Source organism: Lonchura striata, chromosome 1 (genome assembly GCF_050655825.1).
Source record: "Lonchura striata isolate lonStrDom1 chromosome 1, ASM5065582v1, whole genome shotgun sequence".
In the NCBI taxonomy this organism is placed as follows: Eukaryota; Metazoa; Chordata; class Aves; order Passeriformes; family Estrildidae; genus Lonchura; species Lonchura striata.
The window spans coordinates 103549173-103572682 of NC_140703.1; the positions used below are offsets into that span (position 1 = coordinate 103549173).

Genomic DNA, 23510 nt, shown 5'->3' on the forward strand with positions numbered 1-23510 from the left:
TTTAAACAAAAATCCTGCCTGCTTTCGAACCACAGCTGTCCTGTGTGAAAGGTATCACCTTTCTCATCAGCCTTCACACTTTCCTCATCAATGAACTTCTGTCCAGTTTCCAGCCCCAGGGTCCTTATTCAGGGGAGAAGCAGACATTGGAGTCCTCATCTCTTCCTGGCCCTGCAGAGACTCTTGATCACTCCTGCAAGCAGAAGCACTGCCCATCACTCCACCCAGCCATGCTCTCCCCTTGGCTTGTGGTGCTTGCTATTTGTGGGACCCATGAACCGCAGAGCCTCCAACCACAGCCCCCTGCTCCCAGGGCAGGCCACTGGAGCATAAACGCCCCAGGCAGAGGCTGAAAATGTCAGCACGGTTGTGCTGTGGCATGGCCAAGGAAAGCACAGGAACACCAGACACCTCCAGCCACGCCAGCCCTGCAGCAGCAAAGCCACGTCCGTGCCACAGGCTCCAGGCACGGGGAAGCAGCCGCCCCTGCAGCCCGACAGCCTGGCGGGAGGGCACAGGGGGCTGCTCACACCCACGCAGCTCCTCAAGAAGAGGAAGGAAAGGATTCTGCAAGGCCAGCAGAGCATGAACTTCTGAGGGTGTTTTACGGCGCTGTCTCACCTTGTTTCATACGTGCAAATTTCAGTCCTGTCTGTCACAGAGCGTGGCGCTCATGGACATTTCATACACAGATTAACCCATAAAAATTACTGCAGAGTTGAGTTCAGTCCTTTGACCTGTTTGCATAACCAAAAAATTCGCCTGAACCTTTTACTCATTCACAAATGAATTACTAAGAAATGTGCAGAAGATGAAATTTAAAATACACTTCTGAGTATTTGCCATCTTACTTCCATGTAAAACTTTTCTAAATTCTAAGTGCTATGATCTCACATTAAGAAATACTTTCTCCTTTTAGAATTGTAAGAACAAAAAGAGAAAACAAAACTGTTTTCTTAATAACCAAAAATTTACCGAATCAAGAATTTGGGTATTATCATCCAAAAGTATGACCCTGATATTTCACACCTGACTTCTACATAGAAACCAAAGTCTGCTACAGAAATGGTATAGGCATGTTAATGAAAAGTCATTTTACACAACCTTCAAATAACAATGTTTAATCATTTTCACAGCAAAATCACTTTGTATCTCACCAGTGTTTTCTGATTTTCTTTAAATATAAAACCAAACACTTTTAAAAGCAGCAGTTTATATCCACATGTTTAATGCATATTTGATATTCTTTAGAAAGGGAAAATCCATGTCTTATGTGAAATACTTTGTATTATTATAATGAAATGCAGCAAGAAGAACTTGTATTTTTACAGTGTCCTCTTCCAGAAAAACCAACTTGCAAAGCAAAGCATTTCTACAAATACTTATTTAACCATCTTCTACAAAACATGGTTTTTCAGACTTCTAACTTAGATTTGTAAAATGACAAGCTATCATCTCAACAGGAGGGGGAAAAAAAAGAATGTAATTTTTTTTTCTTTTGGAATCTAGTTCCAAATTCAGACTTTAATTTTCAAAAGATGGAACACTTCTGAAATGTCCGATATATTTCTGAGGCACAGCTCAGGAATCAATACTTTATTTACCACAGATAGAGTAGTTGATCTCTTTCCAGGGAATTAGGAATCCAGAGCAGTTAATTCCTGGATAAACATGGCAAATGTATAACTACAAACCCAAATAGAATTCTTATTCCTTATCCCTTAATTTTTTCTGTTCTCCTAACTCTGCTACTAACTTTACAAAAATCATGGAAGTAATGTAGAAATCCTTATTGCTGGAAAGCTATGGCAGAACTCTCATCCTTTGTATAAAAATATTTTAATGTAGATATTTAGAAATGTTACATAGGAGCATTTCAGTGATAAAATATTTTATCTGAGCATCTGAACAATGTATTGTGAGCAAATACATTGAGCAATGTATTGTGACTTTAAAAAAAATTCTCAAGATTCACTACCCAATCTTCAAATCTCAGATACCACTGTTACAATGGAAGCAGATGCTCTGGAAGAAAAAATCATCCCAACAGTAAGGTTCTGTACTGCCAGCTGAGACCTATAAAGCCAGATTTGGGTATGGTGGACTGTGTATTTTATATATTTGTTCATATCAAAAAGGTTATGGGAACTCTCCCCACATATGTGAATGTGACCAGCCAACTGCACACTACATCTCACCCAGCTCCTGGCAGGCAGGGAGGTTCATGTTGATATAGTGTGCTGCTGGAGTCAGCTCTAGCACTTGATGGGATGACAAGTAGATCCTTTGTGTGCGGGGTTTTGTTACTTGGAAGTATCACCAGCATCACTTACCCACTCACTCCATGCAATGCAAAAATATCTGTTATTTAAACACTTCATAAAATTAACAGAGATTGCTGACAAGATATGAGAAACTCTGTGCTTAGTTAAGAACACATGAAACCACAACCAGGAAAATGTGAAATTTTGAAAGAATGAAAGCAAACAGAGAAACTGAAGTAAGCATCTGATTCAACAAAATGTTGAGAAGACAGTCCTGCTGCAAAAGTAGGACAATGAAATATATCAGTCTGTAGGTGTACAATATTATATAGCAAATAATACCAAGTCAATAGCAAATGAAACACTGTCACACGACAGAAAACCTTGTGCATGAAATAATACAACTTTTTATTCATGTTTTATAGATTACTTTTATTTCTTTTTGCTTTAATAATGCATATTCTGTTCACTCTGTGCAAAATTGGGGACAGAGGTGGGTGTTTAAATCATCTAATGAAAATCAAGCGGAGATGAACATTCAGGTTGAGGGAGAGGCCTATCCAAACCAGGAAAGCTAAAAAGCCACAGCTGCTGAGGACAGAGCTGCTCTCAGCTGTGCCCTTTTGTCCTGCCAGCTGGCACAAACGCGCTCTCCTGACCGAGCAGCTGAGCCCTGGGAAGGTGACCTCCGCCGGACACCGGGGACAGGAGTCGCCGTGGTAGCTACATAGGGAGACCTGGCCTCAACCGGCTCCAGTCAGTGTGTGGCAAAGAAAGGCACAAATCATTGCAAAGACCAGACTTCTGTTGGTTTGTTTCCTTCGTGTAAATACATTACTGTACACAATATAAGTTTAAGTTGTAGGGGATTTGGGGACAAAAAATTGCATATTTAACAGAACTTAAAACCATAATGAAAAGTAGGCTGTTCAATCTCGAAGCAAAACTAATCCCTTCAGCCCCAACATTAACATTCATTCCTGGTTATATGAAGTACAAACATCTTAAAATCTGTGACAAAAGACAATTAAAAACCAAAAGTCAAAATCATAAAGCTTGTAAACAGATAATCTGAAATACACTTTATTTATGGAAAAATATCATCAAAATAGTACCACTACGGACTAAACTGCCTGAGTTTTCATTTCACCTAGGATCTTGAAGTAGAGAGCCTTTAGCACAAGAAGATCAATTTCAGTCACAACTAGTGCCGTACAGCACGGCTTTGGGTAGAAATTTTGTTCTTGTTGGTATTTTTGTTGTGCTATCAAAAACTGTTGTGCTAATCCTTCAAACAAAGGGATGTTGAGGCAATTCTTAAATCATTTGGCACAAAGTTATTTTGGCTGGGGCATAAATTTGAGTCTCAGTCATGAAGAATAATGCAACATTCCACCTATCAAGTATTCACTTTGATTGAAGAGCTTTCTTTATGTCATTAACTTCCATCTAAAAACAAACAGAGGAAAAAGTGTTTGATTATATTATATGCTTTAGCAAACTGAAGCACAGTTGGTGCCACTTGAAAAGCATGTTCCTTCTTGCCAACAGGTGAAAGCTGTTATACCACTATATGCCAGGCGTTATACCACTCCTATATCCACAGATTTCACAAATTGAGGTGCTTCTCCACTGTATAAGATGACCATTCACAGCCTCCTCCCTCAGATCATGACAAGTACAGTCACTGAATGTACTGCAAGACCTTTCAATCTCTTTATTGCAAGCCACACAGCTCACTGCCCAGCATTACTGCAGAACGAGCATCGTGTCCATGCACCAGCAGCTGCACTTACCGGCAAGGTGGTTGCCTTCTACAACCATCAAGCCTGTGCCCATGCATCTTATAGGCTCTGAAGGATGTACAGGCATGCTTAAAAGGATGTGGCTGAAACCATCAGCAGCCCCAGTTGTATACTTGGTCCCTCTGACAGACACTGGAAACCCTAAAGCAGGGGTCCAGGATTTATTCAAACCCATCTGTTTCAACCTCTGTGCAACTGCACCATCATCGAGGCAGTCTTTAATACATGGACTGAGACCTGTGCTAGTACATGTCTATCAGAGCACTCTGAAACAAATGCTACCTTTTTCTGTTAACTCTTATCTTCATAGAAAGCTAATAATGCCATCTTATCCAGCATCTAAACAATTATCAGTATAAGCGACATTTGAACTGGAGTAAAAGCATTCAGCTGTAAGATCATAATTTTAAACTCATCAGTGCAGGTCTCTGCATAAAGATGTAGTTATATCTGGATAAATCTGAATAGTCTGGCCTGTTAGATGAAATCAACAGTGGCTATTAAAAATGTTCACTGGGTTTTATCTGAATAAATTTTGGTTTAAGCTGAACAATAATTGTATATTATTAGAAGCCATATTGCTATGTGGTTGGATACATAAAGCCCTTTAGGCAGTCCTGGAGCATAGACATTGAGGATCCCCAGTTCTGTCACCCTTACCATACTCCCAAGTGTTTACAAAGAGGGAACAGTCCAGTGAAATTACAATTCAATTCTCTATCCCTAGTTTGAAGTAGAGTTGCCCTATACAATCAAATATAAAATATAATCAATACCAAACCACTTGTCAAGAAGAGTACCCCACAGCATAGATTAGAATGGAATAATTTTGGTTGGAAGGGGCCTATTAGTGACCCTTTAGTCCATCTACCTGACCAAGTTAAAGCATGCTGTTAAGGACATTGTTTAAATCACTCTGCAAACCCCCAAAATGCAGGGGGCTAAATCAAACCTGACAACACATCCCCAACATTAAAAATAATTTAAGTACCTGCAATCGTAGACGGATCTTCTTCTCTTCATCCAACTCAGAGAGCAACTGTTTAATCTCTTTTCTGTTAAAAGAATGCAAAAGAAGCTTGGGATGGAAATGACCAAACTAGTAAAATACAAAAGATTATCTCTTGAAGACATATTTACCCCACTTCACTAGTTTTTTTTTTCCTCTGAACATCAAATTGAAGTCAGCATACTCTTGTATACTCTAGGCTATAGTAGAGAGAAGTGAAACTCACTATGGGACAGTACCCGCCCCATCCCACATGGCTAATGACTAATGCCTCCTAACAGCCCTGCATCCACAGGCTTTACTCTGGCCTAGCTGTATCAACACTGTATCAGCACCCAGTTACCTTTTTCCATATAAAATGTAGATATATTGACTTTTGGTGGGTTACAGGAGCTGGTAACACAAATCCTGCACATCCTATCACATACTTAAGCCACTTAAAAGCTGTTTATGCCAGCGATACAATGTAACCTTCAACTTCATTTATAAGACTTAACGATCCCAAATATGGATTTTCCGTCATTCTTCTTTGTTGGGAAAGGGAACATAGCTATAAGGAGCAGGCACGTTCTCATGTTCCCACTGAGTGATCTCACCTTAGGACAGATACCAGTAGGTGGAAGCTGCCCTTGCAAGAAGGGCCGGGGAGACCAGAGGAGCAGGGTCAGCCTAAGAGGCGAGGCCGTGGGGCTTGCTGGCTACATCCAGCTTGAACCATGCCCTCCCGCATCTTCTCCCAAACTCCGCACACCTCTGTTCCGCCACAGGCTCTGCACGCTGCTTGCCCTTTTCTTTTTCCTGCCTGGGCTACACACAGCTGACAATGTAAGTGAAGGTTTAGCTTCCAAAGCATTCAATAGTCTCAGGAACATCAAAGGTTACACGCCAGCCCCAGTTTTCTCCTAAGAAATGAACAACTTAAAGAAAAAAAAGGTGCCCAAAACTAAAATAGTAAGATTCAAGGCCATAAACACAAAGGCCTTCAGATGACCTAGTCGCAATTTGAGTAACATGAGCTTCCTGGGAAAATGTGCTAACAGTCAAATAACAAATTAATTTAATATCTTTAGGAGCTTGTAGCAATTTGTACTACACCTATAAGAAATGCACTCCTTTTGTTATGATCAATGCACATGAGATTCCAGATCGTTATTGACAAATAAACCAAAATTCACTGCTAATAGCTTGCAAGTTAACTTTTTTACCACCCGTAAACATCTACTTGCATCATAACACAGGAAAAAAAAGCTGGTGGATAGTGCAGATCTTTTTTGTGGAGGTTCTCACCCCTGAATATGTTCTGTCACATGAAAATCACTCACAAACACATATGCCAACTGTGCAGAGTAACATCCATGAAGGCAAACTCAATCAGAAACTGCCACCACTATGCACTAACACATCCATCCCACCCACAGCTGTGATTTGCAGTACTTACTTTTGCTGGTCTTTCATGGTTTCAATGATGGTTCTTAGCTCCCTAATTTGTGTTCTCAGCTCTTCCAGGGCAGTCTGACCTTGGCTCAAGTGCTCAGTCTTTGGCTTTCCTTCAGTACCAAACAGGGATGGGGAATTTGACCTGTGGCCTGTTGTTCCCATAGCAATTGAGTGAAATCCAGGTGATGGTGAAGGGGATAGTGATGGCTGTACATTACTGCCACTAGCCAGACCTCCTGGTTTTGGAGGCAAGGAAGTTTTGTTATCAGACACCTGCAACAAAAAGAATAACATTTAATGTCTGCAGAAAGCTTTAATGAAAACCAAACCTCTAACCAATGCTAAATATTTAGCCGCTCTTTGGTAATGCTGAAATTCCAACAGTCAAACATGGACGATCTTGGCAAAAGCATGATAAATATAGTGATTAGTCATCTTTGTATGTGTGCTTCAGGGGGTCTAGTTGTGATGCAAAAGTTCAGCAACAGCATTTCTATGATCTCAGACTTAGAAGTGAATTAAACCAGGGATAGATGCTCAGTGTTTCTCTCAGATGTTTGTGAGAACATGTCTATACCCACGGATGTCTCCCACAGACCACAAAACTACATGAATCCAAGTTGTATTTTTTTTGTAAGTTAAATTTATAATTTCCCAACCAGCTATTGAAGGAATCTTCCAAGATTTTTCAAAAATTAAAAGATGTATTACAGGTTCCCCCTAGCATTATGAAAATAGAAAAATATTCACTAGATTTGCTTGTTGGTATGATATATATATAAAAAAAATCCCATGGCTTCAAAATGATATTAATAATAAATAAATGTAGTCTACTGTCCTCTATTAATCAAAGCTTCCATGAATCCCCATAACTACCAATAGCTCTTTATTCCTCCAGGAACTTGACAGAAAAACACACCATTAACCTATAACCCTGGAATCATGTGGTTAGCTAAATAAGATTCCATGCTTCTTAACTGTGATCCAGTGCTCTACTTATTAGACAAGCTTCTATTTATATATGCTACCTAATGTAATATGTGTATATAATGTAATATAAAATTTTATACTTATTAGACAATTAGAAAATCTGCAGTTGACCAAGTATATATGACCATCTACTTCACTGCATACAGAGAACAGTGTACAAGTACAGTTATCACAACGGCAAGCAAGGGGAATCTTTGCACTGTTATTGGCAGTGCTGTGTATGCAATACATGACAGCTACCAGGCATGTTTGAAAATCTAATTTGGACAAGAGTAAGAAAAAGCTCTAGGCAGTCTTCCAACTCTCTTTGAAAAAAGAGATATTGAAGTTGAATGGTAAATAGGGCAAAATACTGAAAATAAATGGTATGGAAATGGAAGGAAACACTGTATGTGAGGACTTGGAGATTGGCAGGGTGGTATTAGCTGAACAGAGTAATTGAGAGAAAAGTTAAGCGATGAGATGAAAATCAGGAAAAATTATGATGGGGAGAGAAGAGCAGGATCCACCAAGTTGTGTAAAAAACAGTCTTCCCTACTATACTGTTGGAATGTTAGGTCATACAACCATGATTAAGCACAGAACCTGATCTGGGAAAACACTGAATTCAAGAATTTCTCTCCACAAAAACCAAGTATGACCATAAATGTAAACAAAAATGGTATTATAATTACAAGAAAGTTGAATCACTTTTCTGCCTTGAAAACTTGACTCAATTACCTGAATAGTATTCTTTTAACATTTTATCAATTAGTTTGTGCATCTGGGTTGGAAGGGACCTTAAAGGTCACCTAGTTCCAATCTCCCTGCCATGGAAAGGGGCACCTTTCACTAGGCCAGGCTTCTCCATGCCCCATCCAGCCTGGTTTTAAACATTTCCAGGGATGGTGCATACACAACTTCTCTGTTTTAGCATCCATTCCAGTGCCTTGTCACCCTCACAGTAAAGAATTTTTTTCCTAATATCTAATCTAAACCTACCCTGTTTCAGTTTGAAACCATTCCATCACCCTTTCCTATCACTCCATGTTCTTGTAAAATAGTCCCTCTCCATCTTTCTTGTCAGCTCACTTCAGGTACTGGAAGGCCACAATCAGGTCACCTCAAAGCCTCCCCTTTTCCAAGCCAAACAAACCCAGTTCTCTCAGCCTTTCCTCACAGGAGAGGTGCTCCATCCCTCTGATCATCTCAGTGGCCTCCTCTGGACTTGCTCCAACAGGTCCATGTCCTTCCTGTGCTGGAGACCCCAGAGCTGGATGTAGACCTCCAGATAGGGTCTCACCAGAGCAGAGTGGGGTGTGAGTAATATGTACCTATAAACAGATCTTTCATGGACAGTAACCCCACATATCAGTAGGTGCAAGTTTTCTTTGGACTGAAAAGAAATTTCAGGCTGAGTTCAAATCTGGAGCAGGCAAGAAAGGCACAACTGGAGTCATTGATCTGAGCATCTTATTCCAGAGCTTAACTGGCTATCAACATTAAAGCCTCAAGTAGCTGCTTTCTAATAGCAGCCATCTCATTTTACAGGAACAACATCTACAGCACTGTCATACAATTCAGAAATGTTGGCCCAGCAGCATTCCTTGGTGCAAATGCTCCCAGAAGAGGGAGCTACATAGCAAAACATTATCCTTATAACTTGATCCAGAAGTGCATGATTTCATCTTTCAAATACTTGTTAAACTATTAGAATGTAGTATTTTTATTATTAAAGGTATCCTTATGTACTCAAAAAGAATTCCAACCTTTAAAGCCTGACCTACACACTCCTTTTGTAGTATTGATTCCACTATAGTAGTCTACCAATATACAGGAAGAATGGCACAAGCCTATAAAAGGAATACAATTATATCCGTATAAAAAGTGATTATATTTGCAAATTTAAATTCACATACTATTATAGTGTGTCAAAGAGTTGTATTTTCTCTGCTCACAGACTCTTCTAATGTAAACTCAATTTAAAGTTGCAAAAAGACAGGATCTTTGTTTCTAAAATTTATTTCCCAGCCTCTCTGATTCTGTAAAATCCATTTACACAAGAAAGACTTTTTTCACAGTATGGGTATTTGACACATTTTAACTGTGCAATTCACTTTAAACTTGCCTTTCAAGCACAGAACAATCTTTAGTAACCTTTATCATTTTAAGCTTCTTTAAGTGGGCAGTTACCAAGTGACTGATGAATTAAATTTTAAATATCTCAGTATTGCTTTGAAAAAAGAAGATGCATGTGATAAGGCTCAGCAGAGGCATTCCAATTAACTTACTTGTGATATTGTAACAGTTCTTGATTTCCTTGACACGTCAAGAGTTTTGTGAGTAATGGAAACGTGTTCTTCCCTCTCATCTTCAGGACTTGGTGAGTCAAAGAAATCAGGGCTTGAAAGGGATGACTATATAGACAAACACACACCAAAAAAGAAGAAAAAGAAAAGCACAGATATTTTCATTGTACAAGAATTTTTTAGCTATCATTTTCAAAGTAACAATACTTAAAATCAGGACTCTTTGTCCCCGTACTCCCCCTTTTTTGCATCTTATTTTCAAAGCTAGACTGCTTTCAAAGCATTCAAGAAATAAGGTATGTTTATGAGTTGAATTCAACATCAATTTACAGCTGTGCACTGCATGATACCACAAGATGAAAGCAGCGTCCTGTCCCGGACTGCTGTGCCCGCTCTGTCACCGGGGCGGCTCTGCCGTGGCTCTGCTCAGAGCAGCTCTCACCCTGCTGCTCTCCAGGGGCCCAGCCACTGCCAGTGCACGGTGCTGGCACTGCAGGGCTGCCTTGTGCACGGCTTCTTGCTAAAGGCACAAAAAGGGAAGGTCCTTTCCACCCCCTGATCCTTTCCTCGTAGATGTGACAGGGGAAGGAGAACCTCTACACTGCTCTTTGAGATTTCTATACTTATTACAGCAGTCAATTTTGAAAGCATTCTCTGTTTTGAGTTCTATTAGTTAATCCTTTTTGCTTTTTGAGTTCTATTAGTTCTATTAGTTAATCCTTTTTGCTTCCTTCCACTTTGTTCTTCTTCAACAATACGGACTGCGGTAACCATAGTTGCTCTCATTCTCATATTCCAGAGTGCAAAAAGCATGGAAACAAAGAAACCCCAAAAAACCCCAGAGAAGAAGACATTGAAAAACTAAGCAGTGGGTTTCCAAAGTATTGTTTATAAGACCAAAATAAAGACCAAAACAATCTATCTTGTCTAAAGATAGATATTAGAGAGTGAAATTTAAATCATCCTTGTATTTACAACTGTGACCTTCATAAGAAACACATGATAGCCCAAGGAGGGCTGTTGAACACTGAATGTTCTATTCGTCTTCAAAATCTGGTAGATGTCTGCAAGAAACCAAGAGAAATGCTTATTTTGGAAAACATTTTCAAAATCCTCAATACTTCGCACAAATTAGTCTATTCCAAAGATTTTTATAAGGGATTCTTCTGGGCTCAGTCATGGCTGGCAAGAAACACCTGGCAGCACCCAAATAAGGGGGTATAAACCTTAGAAGGAAGGGAATGTTTTAAACATCAGTATTCGAAACACTGGCAGCCTTTTGACAGGAATTTTCCTGATCTGCATCTCTCTGCCTCATTGTACGTGTGAAGGAATGGCTGGGTAAAAGTAGTAAAATCACCAAGGAACACAAGTAGGAGGGGGGGGGAATTCAGAAAAAAATATTTTTAAAAATAGTTTTTAAATAAAAGGAAAATTAACTTACAGATGTGAGAGACTGGGAGGGTGGTCGCCTGCCTGTAGCTTTTGGTCTGGTTGTAGTTGGATGATTAAGCTTCTCAGCAATTGGTATTACAGAATCAAAACCTTCCAAGTCTTAAAAATAAAATAGAATCGATTTGGTTTTCTGGCAATTGTCTTCAAAGGGAAAGAATCACATTTTTTTCTAATTTCAAAGAAATGAAATCCCATTTTCCCCACTGTGTCACAGTGTTCTGCACATATTTAGCCACCACGATGGCATTAAAAAAACCTGGAAGTCAGAGGCAGCTGTAATCCAGGCACCCTTGCCAAAAACAATTACCCTTCCATCTCAAACACAATAAAGCAGAGGGGGAATGTGTAGAGGAGCCTTTGGCTTTGTTTTCAGCATAGTGAAAGCTAAATGACATCATGGGTTCTATAGCATGGAATAAACAGTTTCAAAATTTCCATCTGGCTACTGAAGGGGTTAGTAATTTTTTTTTCCTGAATAACTGGAGACATAAGACTGTGCACACATTGTCTCAGGAACTGTACTGTCAGCTCTGCATTGCAGTAATTGCTCAGAAGAATGCAGAATGAGAATGATCAAGCTGGAAGTGATCTGCAGGTTCCTGGACACCTGCAGCTGGAGGCACCATGGTTTCCAGTAACTGCAGGTGACAGGAGTATCTCCCTCCAGTAGTCCAGAGGCTATGGTAAGTAAAAGCTCTAACAGGCTCCTGAAGCTGTACAGAGTCCAGGGAAAGCAGGTCTGCCTTGAATGCTGTACCAACCATCTCCATGGCCAGTGAAAAGCTCTGGGGAAGTGTTTACTGAATCCAGCCACAGCGTAACATGTTTACGTGAAAGAACGATGCGGAGGCTCAAGGAATACCACAGCTCATGATTACATGGATAAATCAAATGGCTTAATACCATTCATCTATTTTTATGGGTTGTATCAGTTTCACTCACCTTCATTTCAAAATGCCCTACAGCATATGTTGAGCAGGAAGGAGTCAGAAAACACACAAGAGGTACTTTAGACAAGATAAATCAAAATTCTTCAAAATTACTTTCAGATATGAATCAAATACAGGAATGATATTCATTATTCAGAGACTATTTTTCATTGCATATATGTAGGAAAAAATAGCTTTTAAGTTAATAGTTCTATATACTAGGCACTTAATTATCCAAACTATTACAGAACAATAAATCTCTGAAGATCCAGTTTTGTTGCCATATTACAACCAACCATTGTACAAAATTACACAACAAAAACCAAATTAATTAATGGGCCCATGAAATAAACTACACGCACTGCAATGAAGGACATTTAAATTGATTCCAAGTACTCATGATTTGTCAGCTAGAAATGGGATTGTAGCTTCCTTATTCAGCAATATCCTTCCATCTCCAAGAGGAGAGAAAAAAAAAAAAAAAAAAAAAAAGGCAGAAAAAAAAGCTCTTTCAATAGCCCTGAAATAGTCTAAGGTTATTCACCTCCAAATACTACTCTATTTTTGGAGTGACTCTTCCTATATATAACCAGTGACCCCACTGTCCTCTACCATGTGTTTTTGTTATTGCTCTTTCTATTGACTGTTGCAGCCTGTGTGCAAAGGTAGGTCACCCACCCAGTCTGCCAGTGGGATTTTGGCAATCTGAAGCCTCAATTATATCCAACATGTCAGGTGAGGCCACAGTGCTTTGAAAGTTAAAATGAACTAATTTTAGATTGCACAAAACCTATCTAGAGTCTACAGAACCTCAGGGTTTCAGGAGAGCAGAAGCAGAAGGAAAAATTTCTTTTCTGGGAAAAAAAATAGCAAGCAAGTGTAAGAGCTGGTTTCTATTATTATCCAGTTTTAAGCTGACCCATTAAGATAGCCACATGAGTTAAAATCACAAAGCAAATCAGTAATCAATATATTAACATATTGTCTAACTTTAATCATTACTACTGAGTTACTTTGCTAAATGGCACAGCCAAAATGTAATACCATCAAAAATATACACTCCCCTCTAAATGAATGATACTCACGCACATGAGCAGAAATGGAGGCTGAAGCAATCCTCCCATTTGCCCCAGCTCTCTCTCTCTCCTGCTTTACTGTTTTTACTACTTTTTTTCCTGAGCAAGATTTAATCCAGCTCATTTTTCAGTGGCATGTGCCAAGCCATGTAAATACTTGCACTGAAGGAAGGATCAGTTACCAGTACCACAGGACTGATTCAAGCTGCCAAAACTGAGGGGAAGAGCAGACTTCTGCTTTGGGGGCAGGAAATTGGCTGAAGTTATTCTGCAGCCCAGGAAAGCTGTGGTGCATGACTTTCCTCTCCCCATTTTCCATTTCTGTGGTCTACACAGGAGTATGAAAGATGAGTGAGATGGGAGTCAGTCTCTTATCCCAGGTAACAAGCAACAAGAGAGGAGGAAATAGCCTAAAGTTGTACCTTGAAATTTAGTTAGGGAAGGTTTAGATTGGACACTAGGAAAAATTTCATCACTGAAAGTGTGGTCAAGCATTGGAACAAGTTGCCCTGGGAAGTGGTAGAGTCAACTGCTCCGCAAGGTATTCAAAGAATGTGTAAATGTGGTGCTTAGAGAGATGGTTTAGTAGTGGACTTGGCACCACTGGGTTAATGGTTGGACTCAATTATCTTTTCCAACTTTAAAGATTCTATGATTCTGTAAGTGCCACTGTACCTTTCTCTGCTCTTACAAAAGGTATCTACACTCATATGGAAAACAATCAATGAAAAAATAGTGAAGTCAATTAAGTAAATGTGTTTCTTTGGCTTAAATAAACTATTGTTGAAACCTAGTGTTCTATATTTGATCAGAACAATAAAATACTCAGGTTTAAATTGTAAAATGTTTTGATAAACAGAAAATGCATGCAATTGCATCCTTGAGACCCATAAGCATTTGCAGACATAATTTGCTCCATGCATTTTATAAATACCATGAAAGAGAAACATCTATGTGTAAAGCTTCTGTTATCAAGAAATCTTGGGATTCCTACATTTTTTCCACTTCTGAATGCATTTTTGATAGCTAGAAAAAGAAACTAAAGCAGCCTATACCAGCACTGAATTTTAAACAAGAGTAGAACAGAGGCTATGAAGGCTCCACAGGTAGTATCTGCTGCCAAACTAGTGAAATCGCAGCCATTCAGTTGATACTCTAAATGAAGTTCTATTAAAGTGTAATGGACAACACTTGGTAAAATAATAAAATAGTAAATCCACTTCCAGCACTCTTATATGCCCTTTTTCTCTCCATTTGTCCTCCTTATTTAGATGTTGTTCTTCCCCCCAAATCTGCTCTGCATCTAAGGCTATCACCATTTCCCACAATCATCACCTGTGGAGATTTTCATTCAAGAAAATTCCCATTCAGTGAACTGGTAACTAGAAGAAGGAGCAACAGAACCACTCACAAAATTTCTGCCATGCTGTCATATATGCTGTGGATTCAGTAATTCACTCGTGATGGTTATTTCATTATTTTTTGCTGGTGGAAAGCAAGGCTATATGGTTCTGACTATATTCAACTTACTGAGGTCATTAAATGCAGGGATTTTGATTTTAGTTTGTATTTTGGCAGCTATCAGAAATTGGGAGCTTAAATTTACACAATGAATAAAATATACGGCCTTCCTGACAGGGCCCAAATGGAATGTTATTAAAGAAAAAGTCCAGTCTATTGTATTTACAGCCAAATTAATTGCCATCAGCACCCAGCAGACCTGGACTCTGCACTGGTCTAACTTTTCCTTTGTCTGGTAATAACAAACAGTAAGGAAAATTCTAGTAAACATGTAGAACATAGAGATGGCACCCATCAATTAAGTCTCTAATTAAAAAATAGTTGATATTTGTTCTACAAATAAACAGATGCATTCATCATTATTACTGTCTCACTGATCAAGCTGGAAATTCATGAAGTAATTCATGAGATGGGGAGAAAGCCATCAGAATAATTTTAATACATCAGTGTAGTACATAAAGTCTGGTTTACTGAGCAACCATATTTCCTGAATATGAAAAAAAATGTTAGCTGTGCAAGAATTATTCCCTGGCATCGTTCCATTCACCTTAAGAATAGAATATTTCTCTCCATTGCTATGCTCATTTGGAAGCATGGTTATTTAAAAGGATGATGTTGGTATTTTTAAAAAAATGCCCAGATCCAGGAAAACAATTATTTGGAGAAAAAGTTTGAAACTCATTAGACTTGTATCTTCCTAGAAAATGACCTTTAGTCCCTGTCCCACAAAAGACCCGAGAAATAAGAAGTAGTTATGCTTCCTTCCTTATCCCTCTTATCCCCTCCATTTACCATTGTGGCATAAAATGTGGCTTTATCTTCCATTTAATTTCTTTACTATTGGGGCAAAATAATTTGTACATAATGATGACAGAAAGTTTTTAGAATTAGTAGAGAGAATTCACCTTGAAAAAACTGAAATGGGAAATGATGTATAAGAGAATCAACACTTTCAGAATGCTAATGGTGAGGTTTCACAGAATAGAAATACGACAGTGCTGAAGGAAATGAGGTGAAGTTGGCATTCAGTTAATTTGAAGAAGATTATGTCACAAAAGCCAGAGGTGAATTTTATTCCATAATCATCTTCAATACATTTAACAGGTTGACAACAGGCATGTGAAATAATATATACGCTGTCTTTAAATGCAATAATCCTTAAAGGTTTCAAATGAGACACACATTGCAGACAAAATCTTCTGCAGTAGTGCCCATTCAATATATAGTAGAAATTTAAAAATAACTCAATAATCTTAATGTTAGTGGGAATTTTCAGAAGACTACAATTATTTTAACTACTTCAAGCATCCAGATTCTGTTACTCCCTCCATGCTGAACAGCATCGTGCCCTTTGAGGAATACAGCCATACTCCCAACCAGGATCCAGGCAGCAAATCTCACCCAGAATGAATCACAGACTGTTTTCTATGATTTGGGTAATGCAGTTTTAGGAGGAGAGCTCCCTGGCTGCAAGGCTCCTTTGTTCAGGGGTGCAACAGTGATGTGCCAAGGAGGGCTGCCCACATGGCTCCGTGCCTTGGGTGAAACAGCCTAGCTCACCTGGCTTCCCAGGACTGTCCCTGCACAGCTGTGACTTTAGGACAACCTCTCCTAAAGCACCCAATTATATTCTCCCATTTCAGTCCTGACTTTTATCACTTTAATAGCTGAATGTAGAAATGAGCTGCCATAATGAGCTTTGCTAACCACTTGCCAGTGCCCTCATAAGGATTTTATTTTTAACAATTCAGAACATGCCAAGAAAGAACTGAAAGGTCAAGAAAACTGAGGAGCTAGAAGAAATGGATATGCTGTTTTCAGGCCCCTCAACTTGATACACATGGCAACCAAATTAAATTTCTAGTTTACTGCTTTTTTTCTGGACCCTTCAGGGCAACAGCCCCACTTAATTTCTATAAAGGACCATTACCATATTCCTGATTACAATATTTACAGTCCAGAACTATTTTTATGGGTGACTTTGACTCACTGATGTAAATATTGCAACTTAAACCAGTCAGGCAATTCTGTTCCCTTGCTTTTCCCCGTTAAAATGAGCATGAATAGCAGCATAGAAATATGTTTAGACCGATTTTGATCTTCATTATATGAGTCACATTTTTGTCCTCCAACCTTTCTATTTAAAAACCATTTCCAACATTCATTTAGTGTTTTCAGGTGAAATAATTATAATATCTCGCAGTAAAACAGCCTGTGATTTAAAGACAAACCTGCTCCATTCTACAACCTTTCCCCAGAAATATTCTCTATCTTTTTCCCTAGTGTGGGCCAAATCTTATTAAATCACTTTTTCTTGCAGTCAGAGGCCCAGCAATCACCTCTCCTGACAAATACAGCTCTAGAACAACTGCAAATACAGTTCAAGGAAACTTGACATACTGAAGATTTTTTTGTTAGGTATTTTCAAGAGGGTATTTTAATCTATCCTTTCAGGCAAGCTAGCACCAGTCTTGCAGGGAGGGAGAGAAAAAACGTAATGGGTAATCACATGGCATTGGCCAGTGCTCCATGGTCCACCAACAAATATTCTGCAGATTAAAGTCTGAGGAAATGCTGAGAAATGGACCTGCACTGACCAGCTTCCAGGGAAGCTCTTAAAATATTTCATACCATCATTAGATGTTTCAGTAGGAATCAATGAAGGCATATGTGCCTTATGTTAGCACTGGTGAAGATTATTAACTTCTTTCATGAATATTAAGCAAAATGTATAAAGAGCCAGGAAAAATATTGGAAAGATGTGTCCACTTGGCTCTGTGCAACTCAGTCTTTTGCAAAGCACAGAAACTGCTTCTTGTGGGGATTAACTGAACACTTCCACAGTACACACATTATTTTAAATTCTTCGTGGCTTATTCCTTACATCACTTAGCTTAAGTCCATATGGATTTAAGTATTAGTTGATGCCAAAGCAACACTGCTTTGGATAGACAAGACTTGTTTCAAGATTCTAGGATTCCAAAGTGTGTGTGTGTGTGGGTTTTTTTTTGTTTTGTTTTGGTTTGGTTTTGGTGTGTGTGTGTAGTTAAAAGATGTAGGATTGATCCTGACTTGAAGAAATAACTCAATCTCATTTTTTGGAAAGCATTAGTTTTTGATCTAGTGTTTTGGTACGTACACAACCCATTATATCTACTAAGCTATTCTATCTGTTAGATGTTTCTGTCTTCACAGTGGCCCTTATACGCAAAATTCTTTATGAAATTAAAAATAAACACATCACCTATGCCATAAGGCATGAATTGAAGCTGTTGAAATCAATGTACTTCTATGTAGGAACAACAGTTTGTAGAATAGGGTTTATTGTCAATGTGGCTTATGTTGCTTTAGAAGCATTTTACAAGCTCAAAAAGTCATTGCCAATGCAGAGCAGTTGTTGGTAGAAATGTACCAACAGATGTAAGCAACCACTGAGATCTAACCACAGCCTTGGGTAAATGACCACACATTTTCTACTGAGTGCCCCTGAACACTCTTCAAATTTTTACTATATGGTTGTTCTGATTTTTTTCCTCTTTCAGACTAGAAAACCATACTAATATGTTTCTAAATGCTTTTGCACAATGAAACACATGCATTACACTTTGTGATGACAAAATCTGTCTGCAAGAACAAGTTAATGAATCCAGAGCATTGACAAACACACGTAAACTGCACATGTCACCTTAGTCACTAAAATTTCTTATGATACATTAAATGATAATGATTTCTCATTTCAGTACTATGATGCAAGATCTTCTGTCACAGTATGATCAATTTCAACTTAATTAAAAAAAAATCTGTAACATCCATGTAAACTTTGGCATTCTATGAAATGCTTCTTTTTGTATTTACTTGTATATGCATTGTAAATTAAACCAGACAGGACAGAAAAGAAAAGGGGAAAACAAAAAAAGCCTTACCCTCATGAAATGAAGATGAGTTAGCCATAGCAAAGAGATGTAAATAGGAATAGTTGAATGCAAGATGTGTGGAAAGGAAAGTAAAGACATCACTGAAAACAGGGAAAAAAGAAAACAAAAGAAAAAGTGAGGAGGAATGGGGAATGGTTCCTCTTAAATAATATATTCTGAAGGCTAATTTTCCAATGGCTTTTGTAAAGAGTGTGAAAAAAGTAAATGCATGGACAACATGAATAAGAGCTGCCATTATATCTACAATCAGCAGTGATGTTGCTAAGCAGAATTTTTTCTTGTCAGTGCAGTTTGAAAAATTGTAAACAGTACTGAATTATCATCAAGAAATTTACATGTGAAGTCACAGAGCCTTAGCATGCTCTGCTGAACATGCTAAGGAAACCATGTCATGAGCTAATATCTACATAAAAAAACCGTTTTTATTATATGCAACTCACAGAACATTATTAACAGTATTACACATCACTCAACCTTTCTCAAGCATTTGTGATTTTCCCGATTGGTAAAGAGGGGGGAGAGTGTTTTTACACGGTGTGGGGTTAGACAACACTGATCCACTGGTAGAATGTTACTCAGAAAATAAACAGGAAAAAGCCATGCCAACGGACCTAAACAAAATACAAGTTTTGAATCTGGATATCCAATTCAGCTCAGCCTATTGCTGCTCAGTTGTTGATAGCCGATTCACTGATTTCGTTGTTGCTGATCACTTGTTTGTTTTTTGAGAGATGGCACATGGAAGAGCCCTGTATCTTCTCCTCTGCCATCACAAAGGTGTCTCATCACAGTAAAACAAAGGAACCAACTTAGAAATCCTTAAAAAGGCTTCAACGAATAAACAACTGCTCTCCATCCAGCATTAGTTTGGTTTGCTTTAATAACCAAAACTGTCTCTCCATTGTTTTCTGCTCCTCTCTCTGCTCTGCAGGAAGGAACAAGAGCTTTAGACTGGCTATAGGACTAAGAAAGTGACAGCCACTACTCAGCTTACTATCTCTAGTGCAAAGTAGCCAGGAGGTGCTGTGGTATTCATTTTCAGTGCCCAATTTACCAACAGTACTTAGCATAAGCACAAGAGAGGGTGAGACAACTTCCAAGTAATTGTTGCTTTTCCCTCTGTTCTCCCCGAGAGCTCTGAGTGACTGGGAATGGTATTGGACTGATGGAACAATAAAGAGGAGCCCAGTAACTAGAATGGTCATGCATCCAAGGCCATTTAGCTACAATTTTCTTCAAAGGCTACTGCTAAGTCACACCTTGTCTGTCACAAAGGTCCACCCTAACATGTGTAAATCTGGATTTCTGAAAAGACACCAACTGGTAGATTTAATCAAATCCATTTTGACAGGATGGATGAGCCTCAGAGAAGCTGAGATTGTCCTTCCTACAGAGCACATGATATAGGGGCAAAACCAGTAAGATATATCATTGTTAAAATATTATCTGGACCCATACAGCCAGATCCACCAGTGTTTTGGAATACACTGGACAACTCCATTCACACATCCATCACCTTTTCTAATATCTCATGTAGCCACAAGACTTCTCCAGCCTGTTCTTTTTGCAAATAAATTAAACAAAATCACATGCTTACCATAAATCTCTACAATTACATTGCACCATAAACTGCTCTGAACTCCAAACCACTCCTCATAGGAAAATACATTAATCCACTCTGAATTGGTTTTCCTTATTAAGCCCTGATTTATTGCTCTGCCCTCTCTTAAAATGCCTTTTATTTATTCGACAATATTTTACACAAGCTGTCAAAAGCTTCCTGAAAATTTATAACAGTTCTGATCTCTGGATCCCCTTTCAATTCAAACCCATAATTTATTTATTTTTTTTCTTTTAACAAGTTGTCTAACAGGCTAGAATGACATGATTTGCCCTTGTAAATGCCATTCTGGTTTGACCCTATCAAGTTATACTTATTTAAGTATTCACACTATTTTTTCCTTGAGCTCAATAGGTTCTCCATGTCAGTGGTAACAGGAGGCCATCAGCTAAACCCTTTGCAACATGTTATGGGTTCTTGTTGGCTCCTATTCTGCATCTAAAAAAAAAATAACCCAAAACAACCCAAATTCCTACTTCTGCCACCCTCCTCTCCCCCTCCATGTTCTGGAGATGAACAAGAATTTCTATAAATCAGATTTCCTGCCTGACATATTAAGAACAAAACAAAATAAAACCATAACCACTGAAACTTAATAATACAAAACAATCTAAGCTTTTATCCTGATTCCAAAGAAACTAGAATAAGGAGTAAAAAAGTTTACCTCCATCACACACAGGTAAGCATATGCTACCTGCACTTATATCTTTCAAATAAGCAGAAGCTTATGTGCTTTGAAGCAAATTTGTAAACATAGTTAAGAAACACTAAATGGTAGAATTTGTCTGCATTTCCATACCATTCCTTTCTAATAATATCTACAATAAAAAGGTTCATGCAATTTATCATGAGCTTCTAGATTTCCACGTTTAAGCCAAATGAAAATCTGGGAAAAACATACTACCTGCTACTCCAGAAGAACTGTAGCAACAGCAGAAGCTTTACAAAAAGCAGATATATGTATGCTGGAAAGCTCATAGACCTATGTGAAATGCATTTAGTGTTCTGTCGTTATGTTGCAATTAAAATTCCTTTATAACCTGAAGTTCTGCTTCCAAATCTGAGGAAAAGGCACATTTGGCTGTTGAAAGGATGCTATTGTACAGAAATGCTTTACTAATAAGGCAGTCTGGGGAGACACCACCACACCAAAATGACATTTCATGCCCCGCTGAAGGTAGCAGCGCTTAGGCAGGCAGGATCCGGACTCTGCCTGAGCCAAACGCGGGCTCAGCTGCGAGCGCGCCGAGAGCGACGGCAGCAGCTGCTGGCTCTCGGGGCAGGGCAGAACATGGCTCTGGGGCTTCCCCGCTGCCCCCTGCCCGCCTGGGCCACGCTCTGCAGCACCCACCCAGCCAACACCAGCGCTCCTGCTTGCCTTGCCAGCCTGAGGAGGAAGGAGGATGAGAGAAGACCAAAAAATAACCTGTTGTTGCTCCTTTCCAGGTGACTTCCTGATTAAACGGTTCATGGGTCAGGAACACGAGTTGTTTACAACAGCAATTTAGACTGCTTTTAATTAGTGTATGCAGTAAAATTTAGTCAAATAGACCTGAACTGGGTTTCTGTTCCTTTGTATTGGAAAGTGTAAAGATTACTAACTGCACCAAACCCACAATCTTTTGCAGTATTAAAAGTGTGGCAGCACTATTACATCAGTTAAACAAGTATGCCTTATTATTGTTGGCCTTATCACTTGTTTTAGAGTTTTAAACAAAAAGAACAAGAGCCTTCCTATTCAAAATAGCTCACTATTCCATATTTGTTTTAATTTTTTTAAAATAGAAAACCCAAACACAACTATTTTAAGTAAAGTAGAAATGATCCTTTAATCCTGCAATCTTTTAAAATGTCATATAAAAGCACTCACATTCATTGCCAAATCCTCAATTTGACTCTTGAATCATACAAAAGTCACTAAAAAGCAGAAACTTGCACCATAAATTTCTTAGGCAAAGTGTAGAAAGCACTATAACTTACCGATGTCATTGCTTCTTTCAGAGGAGTCTTTCTCTAGAGTGCCGGATACTGTACTGCCCACTAATTCCACTTTTGGACTATCACTCCTGCATTTGGATCAAGAAGAGGAGATGTTTTACTGGGAGTTTTTGTGTGGGTTACAGTAAATTGGTAGCTAACTTGCAATTAATAATGAGAGAGCAAAGTATTCTTCCTTTGCAGCACCAGAGTAGTAGCAATGTCAGCAAGAGCAATCTCTAGCAAGTCGACATGCTGTACGGATTAACCTTATCCCGTTTCTCCTTAACACCTGTCCAAAAAGCCTGTTTTAGACACCGTAGTGTCCGGAATAATTCTTCAGATGTCCACAGCATCTCAACACGAAGGAAACCTAAGGGCAAGGGAACATTCTTCAATATCTTCTTTGTAGTTTTTTCTAATTAATTGGCTTGCACAAACTACAGCAGTGGACTACCTGGAATGCTGCAGAAAGCAAGAGAACCTCAAGCTAGCACTGTGTGTTTCAGCAGTTCCAAGTATTTACTCATAAATGCAACTCCTCCACCATGTTTTTGCACTTTTTTTATGAGACTAGACTATGAATACTATTTCCATAGTCCAAAGAACCAAGATCACCTAATTTGTCAGAAATGTCTTTTGAAAAGTAAAGTGTCAGGAACTTTATACAGAGGGGCTATGTTAAAATCAAACAGAAGATCAAACAAAAGCAACAAAATTATCCCTGCTTTGGAGAACATTCTACCCCACAAGTACTTGAGTTTACTGAAATAATCTATCTACTGAAACAATATAAAAAAACCCAAGAGTGGTAGGCGGATAACTCTGTATTGCACAGATCACTCAAATCTCTGATACTTACTGTGACAATAACTGTTCAGTTAATGCAATATATTGTACTTGCCATCATCAGGTCACTTGACAAATACAATCATTTTTCCACAATAACTATTCCCAGTGTAACACTATAAAAGTTATAATGTATGTAAGGTACGAAACTCAGGGATAAAGATATAGATCTGTCCTGAAAAAACCCAGGCAGATATGTACTACACAGTGCAATAATTAGCAATAATTAGCTGTTGACAGTAAAATATGTAGTGAGCTCACAAATCTGGTTGATTTTTTCATTGATCACTGCTTTTGATACCAAAAGTTGATGACAGATGGTCTGAACCTCAGCTCATGGCAGTAGTTTATAAG

At 38.7% G+C, this 23510-nt stretch overlaps 1 protein-coding gene across 14 annotated transcripts in view; it reads right to left on the reverse strand.

Annotated features, from left to right (window-relative positions):
• Positions 1-2648: 2648 nt before the first annotated feature.
• SH3KBP1 (SH3 domain containing kinase binding protein 1) overlaps positions 2649-23510 on the reverse strand; it is a 209163-nt gene continuing 188301 nt past the window's right edge. For 13 of the 14 annotated variants that reach the window (XM_085559285.1, XM_085559354.1, XM_085559278.1 and 10 more), the window contains 6 exons: positions 22311-22396; positions 11238-11347; positions 9776-9901; positions 6517-6788; positions 5061-5124; positions 2649-3713 (listed from right to left, as the gene is read on the reverse strand). In XM_085559285.1, the coding sequence (XP_085415411.1) occupies positions 3672-3713; positions 5061-5124; positions 6517-6788; positions 9776-9901; positions 11238-11347; positions 22311-22396 (700 nt within the window). In that variant the 3' untranslated portion in view covers positions 2649-3671. Of the gene's footprint in view, positions 3714-5060; positions 5125-6516; positions 6789-9775; positions 9902-11237; positions 11348-18697; positions 18790-22310; positions 22397-23510 lie in introns of all 14 variants that reach the window. The other variant, XR_014949879.1, reaches the window with a different exon arrangement.